The sequence below is a fragment of the Apaloderma vittatum genome, unplaced genomic scaffold, assembly GCF_000703405.1.
Source record: "Apaloderma vittatum isolate BGI_N311 unplaced genomic scaffold, ASM70340v1 scaffold27068, whole genome shotgun sequence".
NCBI lineage: Eukaryota > Metazoa > Chordata > Aves > Trogoniformes > Trogonidae > Apaloderma > Apaloderma vittatum.
The window spans coordinates 20316-30109 of NW_009729595.1; the positions used below are offsets into that span (position 1 = coordinate 20316).

Consider the following 9794-nt stretch of genomic DNA (forward strand, 5'->3'; position numbering starts at 1 on the left):
AGGCAGGTGTTGCAGCCCTGGCTCCTATAGCATCCACACCAAATCCCCAGAGCAGAGTCTGTTCCCTTAGTGGGACATAAGCTCTGCTAGTCAGGCCTGTGATCAGTTTGGCCATTGGTGTAACTTAGGGTAGATAATCTGAACTGCTTGCTGTTCAAAAAGGCAGCAAGGGAGGGGGAGAGTTTGATATGGACCTGTCAAGAAATAGCATGAAAACTAATTGCAGCATGGGAGGGAATGGGGCACTAGGGTTGTGATCCAGGAATGGAAAACATGAGCTGTGACACAATGGAAAACTCCTTTTAAGAGATAAGTACTTTTGACTTGTTCCAGAAAACGAGCAGTGAACAAGTGGAGATGGTTTTAGTCACTTTTTATGTTCTCTGATTTTGACCTAGGTCTGCTCCAGCTCCTACCCAAGGTCCCACCAGTGCTGGGGCTGCAGGGCCAGCCCCTGCTACCAGTGTGTCAAGCAACAAACGCCTGCAGCAGACACAAGCCCGGGTGGATGAGGTAAGTGGCTCCAGGTGATTTATTGCTCACCACAAGGGTACTGATGTTGTTGGTCGTTTTTTCCTTTAAGATACTTCCCTCCCTAATGATCCAGCAAGTCCTGCTTACCTGAAGGCAGTGGATCTAAGAAATCAGGTTTACCGAAGGATAGCATTTTTGAGGAGACAGTACGAAAGGGATTCTGTGTGTGAACAACCTTGTACCAGTAACGGTGCTGCAGAATAAGCATGGGCATTGGTGCCAATTCAGGAATTCTTCCCAATCAGTTAGGTTAGAAGAAAATGTGGTACAACCAGCTCTTTTAATGTGTTCTTGCATTCCTAAAAGTTAGACACTAATCTCAAAGCAACAGACCATTGGCTTCTCATAGATTCAAGCCCTAAGAATTGTACGGCTGTGTTCATTAGCCAGAGCTCTATTGATGAATCATCACAGTTTATCCCCGAAGAAAGGCACCCATATATGATGTCATAAGAGCATCTTCAACAAATCCCAACTCCTTTCGTTGGTCTTGGAAGAGCATGTGCATGTTCCAGCTTGGATGCTTAAATTCTTGTAGCGCACAGACTACCCTGCCACCTTGGCTGTAATACCAGTGTCCATCTGACTGCTGGGATAGTGGGAACAAGTGAGCATACTGCTGCTCCTGGATGTAGTTCCGGAGCTGTACCAGCAGCTGCAGTAGCAGCTGTAGCATCCTTGCATGCCTGCTGTGCAGATTTGTGTGCTGGGTATTAAGTACAGAGTTCTGCTAAACTCCTGTACAGACTTAAGTGGCTAATTGTTTTCTGTCTATGGGGAAGCGGTCAGGGCTTGTGTGATTATTTAATGGCAATCCAATAAAATACATGCTAGAAAATAGCTATTTACATGTGTAAAGTCCTCTATTTTCTAAAGCTTCAGATATGCTTTAAAAAGGGTAGAGAAGACCTCACAACATCCAGCTCAAATGCATTTTTTTAAGGTGATTTAAATACACCTGTCAAACTGAGCTTTGTCTTTTTGAGAACTTTTTCTTTGCTGAAGATCTGAAGCAGGGGCTTTATGCCTCCTCACTGCTAATGTTCAAACCTGATCATAAGAGCATCCTCTGATTGCAGAAATTTCTAGGCCACGTTCTCTCATTATCACTAATTTTCTCATCACACTAACTTCATTGACATTAGTGGAGTGTCTTTTCCAACGGGGAAAGGAATATTACATTTCAGCTTTTGTCTTGGGTCAGAATAATGAAATAAACATCTTGTCCTGAACCTCTTACATCATGATGGTGCTGTAATTGTTTATGTGAGCTACAGCAGAAGTAATTGTCCCTAGAAGATGAAAAATAATTGCTAGTTATTGTCTAAAATGAGTGATGCAGGTCAGATACGTAGAGCTCTTCAAGCAGATCAATGGAGATGGCTCCAGTAAGGCTAGTAAAACCCTGCTTTGTGTTTAAGGTGCTCTGTATTCTGAGACTTTTCACCCAAGCCCTTGCAAGTTTGTCGTCTTGTGAAGCGTGATGGTGTAATTTTGGCAGGAACGCTTGCCCAGTGTGGAGGGGACAGTGAGTAGCTCTTGGAGCTGAGGATTACGTGGGTGGTAGTCAGGATCCACACGTTTTTTGCCTCCCGTTTGCGAGGCAGGCTGAGGTTGGTGTGGGTTTTGAATGGGTAGCACGCAGTCAGCAGATCGTTATTTGACAGGAAAATCACAGTATAAGAATAGCCAAAGGAGAAAAACACCACTGGGCTTTTGGTACGGTGAAGTCACTAGGGTGAAACCGGTGTACAGAACGTGAGGATGCGACCTGTTACACGTTGCTCTCGCCTTCCTACTAGATCTTTCCTGGTTTTTTCTTTCGTGTCTTGTGCGAAAGTAATCTGTAGGTGGCACCAAACACCAGGGCACCACATTCCTGCGGCTGCTCGCCAAGCGCTGTTGGGCACAGCACATCCAAACCCAAAACTCAGCAACGTGATCGCGACTTTGCCTAAGAGAAAATGTTTGATCTTAGTGAAATGCCTGATCTTTGTAACGTTATATCAGTGCTAAGAGAGACTTTCAGCTACATTCATGTTGGTTTTTCCCCCTGATCTCTCTAGGCCTCCTAGAGCTTATTTTTGAGGTCCAAATCTTGTCTGTAGTCTAGGCAAACATTTATTTATCTGACAAAAATGCAGTCTCATCTGGACAAGTATTCACTGCAGTCAGGTTAAGGTCAATAAATAGTTCTGGTCTAAGAAAAAAGAAAGAGAATGGGAAAGAAATGTAAAGGTCTTTTGTTTAAGTGTTTTCAAATAGTTTAAAATTCTCATTATGAAACATGGACAAAATTTTATTTGATATAAAGTTAAATGCTTGTAAGGTTTTGGGTTGGAAAAGCAAGTAAGAAAATTTGGGTTGACAAAAACATTTGATTTTGTTTTAGGTTTGGTAGACAAGTGAAAGAAATGTTTTGAGTTCTGGAGCAGTACTTAACCCTATGCCAGTCCTATCAAAGATTCTTTCACTATGGCTTTCATCTCACTGTATTTAAATTATATAATTTTTTTAATAATTCTGGGTTTTGGCAGGTAATAGTTAAATTACATTAAATACAAACAGCATGGACTTCCTTATTACAGAGTATGAGAAATAACAGACCAGCAACCATATTCCCTGCCAGAACAAGTGAACACAACTTCCCTGTGATTCGTGTACTATCCAACATTTACACTAGTGATGAATTTGTACAGGATTTCTATTTAGATTTACTGGCTTGCCAGAATAAGGTTTTCATCCAGCTCAGTGTAAAATATATGCATGAATAGGCCTTACCTATTGTGTACTGGTTGAGTGCACCTTTATCACTGAGGCTGTGCAATGAGCTGTGGCATGAGCTCCCTGCTACGCTTCAGGCTGAATTTTCTCAAGTAGGATTTTCTCCATCTCCACTTTCAAGCAGAACTTCAACTTGCATCTGCAAAGTTATCTTGTCTGTAAAAGAGCTGCAGAATAAATAAATTCCTTGGTTAGGAAAGGTATACAGTTTCCTCTAGAGCGGCCTTTAGCCAATTTCTGTAGTTCATGTAAGGAAGTTATATTAAGTGTCTAAGAAAAATAATGGCTTAGTCTTAGTGATGACTGGACAATGTCAACCAAATTTTAATACAGTGGTACTGGTCTCCGTCAGTTTTCTGTATCTATAGTGCTGTAGCTAGTGTTAGGCTAAAAGAAATGAAAAGTTTTAGTGAAACTAATTACAATATTTGATAACATCCTTTTATTTTTTGCCTGTAAGAGCATCTGAGCACCATACAGCTATGTTCATCTTGCTCTCACTGTATCTGATTCCACAGACGTGGCCTCTGAAGCACTGTCCAGGTAATTGCCTTCACGTATCCTAATGGCAAATGTCTGGTTTCAGTAGGATATGTGCTATTCCAGAGGGTGAGCATCCAGGTGACCTTCAGCTCCACGGGGTGTGAAATTTAACCTTAGGCTGTGCCTTTGCAGGTGGTAGACATCATGAGAATGAACGTGGACAAAGTGCTAGAAAGAGACCAGAAGCTATCAGAGCTTGACAACCGGGCGGATGCATTGCAAGCAGGTGCCTCACAGTTTGAAACCAGTGCAGCCAAGCTGAAGAGAAAATACTGGTGGAAAAATTGCAAGGTAAGAAATCTAAATTCTTGTTAAGAATCACTTCGTCGCAGGCGTTATTTTCACTTGTGTTAAATGGAACTTTGCTTGTAAGATGGCATCTCTAAGTGGTCTCTTCTTGTCAAAGGGAGAAAGATATGCCTGGCCCTCTAGGCTCCAGGATAAGTCAAGCAACTTTGGTCTTTACCAGAACTTAATCTTTAGATAATTTCTGCAGTATATAAAAGGTAGATACAAATTTTTGATACTTCAGTCAGTGCCTACAGGTAGGGATGGGAGAGCACTGTAGGTTACTTCATGTCATTTCCCTGTGTGAACCCCCAAACTTTCACAGGTAATAGTAGTGAAAGAAAAGAAGCTTTTGTTTTGTGAAAGATCATCAGCATCTTGATCTTTTTTTCAGGATGGTAAACTACAAAAAAATTCTTGGTCCCGCAAACCGCTATGAGAAGTGAGGAAATGACAAGTCTGTTTTAAACAGGGGCAGATTAGCAGAGAGCAGGACTGTAATTAACCAGCTCTTTCCTCTGCTGTCTTCAAAGTCTCATCTTTTCCCACAAGCAGAAGGAACCTCATTCTCCTTTGGTTTTTGAGACCTCCTCCAGGATTTGTGTTTTCTGGACTCAGAAACTTCAGCTCTTCTTACTCATATAAGATCCCATATCCTTGCTTCTTTCTACTCTTGCACCACGAACATGAACAGTATGCCAAAAATTCATATCCTTTTCTCTTCAGTACCAAATAAAACCACCTGTTCCCAAAAGAGAATCCCATATGTATTCCTCAGCAGTCTGTTGCCTGCTTTATCTCTTCAGTCCACAGTGCTATGAAATGTAAAGCGAGGCAAAATATTCTGGGTAAACTAGATGCACAGACACTCCAGAAGTAAGTGGATTTAGATTAGAATTTCAACTGTGTGGTTCCTCTGGCCCTCTTGTAGCTGTTTCTCAGTTGCTTTGCCTGACAGGGCTTTTGGGAGCTACAGGCACAGATTTAGAGTTAGATTCACCCATGCTGACTGCTGTGCTACCCTAGACTTCCAAACCTACCCTCATTCTTCATTCCTCATTGCCCCTTCCCACTTTACCCCATCAAACAGATTCCACTTGCCCTTTCTCTGGCTCCCAAATGCTGAAAGGAAGGGGGAAAAATAAACATCCTGCAAGGCAGTGGCTAGCTCTGTCCTCCAGACCTAGGCTGGGAGGCATGAAGGCCTTGACTTGACACGTCCATGTTTCTTGTGTTTCAGCCTTTCCATTCTCACTGGGGTAATGGTGGAAATTGGACTCCAGCATCTCTGCTGGCCTCATTAGTATTCAGCAAGTCTCACGCAGGGGCCTCTACCCCACACAAACCCGGTGCTGGTACGGCCTGTGCACAGCTGGCACTGCTGGATCTGTTCCTGGGGGAACAGATTTCAACTTTGCAATGAGCCATTTCCAGGCTAACGTGCCTGCTAGCATGGGCTACCTCTCTGAGCAGCACAAAGCCAGCACGAGTAGCTGTTAGGCATTAGACGTGTCCAGCTGCCTCTTCCCTCCCTGACTATAGGAATGTGGTGAAAAATGATGGGGTTACTCCAGTGTAAAATGGGACATGGCCATGTGTGAATCCAACCACTTAAATCACCGCTGGAGTTGTTCTGCTTTGGAAATTTCCTTTTTCTTTGCTGCTGGAAATGGATGAGGTTGGTCACTGCATGTTAGCTGATGGGCAAGAACTTGCTACCTTTGACAAGGAGCCATGTCCATTGCTGGTGTTCAGCTCTTCCTAAAATTGACACTAAATTTGGGGCATTAACAAGCCTGGTGCAGTGAGTCTTTGCAAGAAGTAAAAGTGCAAGGAATGAGCCACTAAGTAAAAGCAAAAAAACTAAGCGGTTAATGTCTTTCATGTGAAAACCTGACTTTCTCTCTTTTTGTTCTTTTTCTCATAACTTTCTTTTTATAGATGATGATCATCCTTGGTGTAGTATGCGCAGTCATTCTCATTATAATTATAAGTGAGTAATTCAGTTTCTCTTTCATTTATGATCTCAATAGCTCTGTGGCTTACAGCATGCTGATATATTAAAAAATGAAACAAAAAATGGATATAAAATATTTAATCTGATTAATCTGTGAAACTTCCCTTCTAGTGTCATGTTATAGTGAGAATTACTGCAAACTCACTGGACACTCAAATAGGTAGAATTTGTTGACATTTAATGTGTTTTACACTAGCATGTTACATAACTTTCTCTAGGATAAAAGACTCCCCTTTTCATGTTTATATAATTTTTTTATGCAGTCTCAGGTATCTTCCTTTCATTACAACCAGTGCCACAGTCCTGGTGTTTTCTAGTGAGAACAGTAATACTTGAATTGCCTCATGCCTATAAAAAGAGGGTGAAGGCCCACAGGCAAATGAGCATCCGATGAATTTTTTAAAAGCATGAAGGTGCCTAGTTCTCACCAAATGAGCTGGAATTTCAGATGTTAGTGCTTCTGAAAATCCCTTTGCATCTTGACTACCTAAATACTGTTAAAAGATGGCCCAAAGTCTTAGTGATTTCTTGTCTCAAAAGATCGTCTCATTCCACCCATTTGTTACAAGAAAGATAGGCTATAAATCAATAATAGCAGTCATGCTGGTCGGGAGCCAGGGATCTTGTAATGACAGGAACTGAACATTTTATTTATGTAACCTCCGTGTTAGCAACAGCCGTTATGTGACATAACTGTAATATGGCATTAACTCCTAAAAGGGAGATTTCTTGAGTTAGACAATCCAGCTGGTAACCCAGAAGAGATTCACCAGGAGGCTAGACTGTGGTTGTGAATTAATTCCCAGCTCTCAAATTACATGCCTTCTGTTCGGCGTGTTTCCATTTTCCTCTGTTGCTTCTGTAAAGAAGGCTTACAGAATCACCTGTAAACACGACTAACTGGATTGAGATACATGTGGCAGTTTATTAGCCTTATGAATGCTAGCACCAGAGTGACCCAGAATAATTCTAGGGTTTCGTAACACTAATACGGCAAGAATGGGAAATGGCTAGATATTAATTAACTATATTAACTGGATACTCAGGGCAACTGGCTTCAAGGGAAAGACGGGCCTTTGTTCTGCAGTTTAGTGCAGTAACCTGGGAGGACAGATGTGCAGCCATTGAACTGATCGCTGTGTATATATGCATCACCGAGCATTATGTGTATCTTAACAAGAAAGTAAAAAAGCAGACAAGACAGCTCATAATTTCTGCTTAGAAGTTAAGGCTGAAATTCTAGGTAAGTAATAACATTGTTTCCCTCCTGGTTTTAAATGTTGGATGCCTCTCCTGATAAATTTAGAACCAGACATAGCAGGTTTGACGTGGCTTAGGTTGAGTTTAGGGTATTTAATCACAAACTCGAAGGTCACATCATCAAACTCAGGTTGTGGCTCATCACAGTGAGATCTAGTGCAAGTTTAGTGAGATATAAATGTATTTAAACTCTGGGATCTTAAATTATTTTTCCAGTCTATTTGATTCTTTTCTAATAATGCCTAAAGGTTGCAGCTTCAGGAAGGGCCCTGTTGCATAACCTGTGTATTGAACTGAATGATGTATTTATTTACAGTAGCTCTCAAGTATATGGTTAAATCCTGTTGACATCAAGTGTCCAAGTGCTGTCACAGACAAGACCTGCACGGCTTCTCCAGTCACGGATTTGAATGGGAGCAAGAGCATACCCTCTCTGCAGGGCTGGCTGTAGATACAGATAAATCGGGTAGCTCCCCACAGCAACGAGCTACCACGGGTGGTGAAATGGCCCACGCCAGGCCTCCTGCCACCCTGGCAGTGGGCCCCTGGAAAAGCAGGCTGACTCCCTGCTGAAGAAACAACAGCAGCATGTGAGACTGCACATGTTGCTGGGGCTGGTGACTAACGTCACTGTCAGTCATTGCCCTTTCTAGCTTTTAAGCTGTAGTCTCCCCTGCCTTCCACTCCAGTTCCCCCTGCAAACTCCTTTTGACACAGGAGGAGCGTCCCTATTCCAGCTAGGAAGGCAGACTGTGTGCAAGACATGCAATGCTCTTTCAGCCCAGACGTGCTAAGGGTGCTTGCCGTTCTCTGACAGTACACACCTCTGTGAGATAAAGCACAACGATAACTCTCTAATAACTGTTTGTTTATGTCCTCTTTTTTTTTTCCCCTTCTGCTTCTTTTCCCAGTTTATTTCTCCACCTGAGAAAGCAAAGAAGGAAGACTTGGCACAACTTTGTTCATATCAACCAACAATATCAGTGTTCCTTTGTTGAACTCCGCTTTTTAATTCCCGATGTCTTGGGATTTTTGCTTGTAATAACCCATAAGCATTCAGTGTGGTGTGTTTTGGAATTCTGTTGTTTCCACAAGAAACTGTACCAGCTAAATACTGCCAAGTAGTTCCATACACTGTCTTATCACTGTGTCTTAAAATGTGTACGCACTGACCTTCAGAAACTGTGGTAGATGAAACGCATCCTAAACATCTCAGAATCAAAAAATGCAGCTATGAGGATGCTCCTGCTTAAAAGGACATTGTCAGGTGGACTGGTCAACCCAAATCTAAGGTTGCAGGAAACATTAGGGCCAAAATTTTCAATCTAAGCACCTAAAGTTGGATTACAAAATCCACTGTCGGGTTAATTTTTTGAGGTAGTGAGTGTCTGCTACTCCTATTGAAGAGAGTGGTACCTACAAGTATTCATGTAAAACAGCTTATTTCAACTTAGCCAACCAAACACAGATTTTTTTGTGATTAGTTGTAGTATCCAAGACTAAAAGCATTGCCTGCAGAAAAGAAATAGGACTGGATTATCATCTTTTATGGATTTCAGTTTTGCCTTATGGGCTATTCTGTAAAAAAACAGGATGGCCTCGATATGAAAGGCAGAAAGAAAACTGTATGACAACCAAAAAAGCACTAGCTAGTACAATCCCCAAAAAGCCAAGTGAGATGCAAAAATGGTAATATAAGCATCATAAATGACCAAGATACAGACTCAAGGCACTGTCTGTCAAACTTCATGGGACTCTCTTGAAAGTCAATCCCCAATACTTATGGCCCTAACTTAAAGCACATGAAAAATTTCGGTGATGTCTGCAGCTTTCCAGCACAGTTGTAGGAAGCTACCACTGCAGCACTTTGCAGAAATGGTCCTGACTGTGAGGACAGTTCAAAAATCAGGAAGAAGAAGGTATAGGTAAATAGAGGGAGCAGTGGAGAGAGGCCAAGAAAGGGAAGGGTCCCTAGCAAAGCTTTCCCAGAGAAGAGGAAGGCAGCGAAAAACTCTTCCAAAGTAGTGGTGTTAAAAGGCTTTTAAAAAATTTAATGTAATTTGTATGTGTGTGTATAAATCATAAACTATAGTGTCATCTTTGTAAAGTGCTCAGCTGAGATATTTTTCATACTCAATTAGCTTAAACCAACATTTGATGTAATTAAGAGAAATGACATATTGCAGTTTGAGAGAATGTTCTTGTGTGCTGTTGTTGTAGGGTTTCTCTGAAACGTTGAATTCGTTTTTCTTGTTTAAACGCTGAATAATTTAATGATAGTTAACCAAGGTGAAAATTAATTATCAATTTTTGAGCCAGGAAATTCTGAATTTTTAGGATATCTCCTTCAGAATTTCTCAGAAGAATT

General features: G+C 41.6%; 1 protein-coding gene across 1 annotated transcript; it reads left to right on the top strand.

Moving 5' to 3' along the window:
- Positions 1 to 398: 398 nt before the first annotated feature.
- VAMP2 (vesicle-associated membrane protein 2 (synaptobrevin 2)) lies at positions 399 to 6142 on the top strand (the record flags this gene model as incomplete). Its single annotated transcript, XM_009874507.1, has 3 exons — positions 399 to 513; positions 3994 to 4152; positions 6091 to 6142. Coding segments are annotated over 3 exons (326 nt in total), but the record flags the coding sequence as incomplete, so codon positions are not given.
- Positions 6143 to 9794: the final 3652 nt, after the last annotated feature.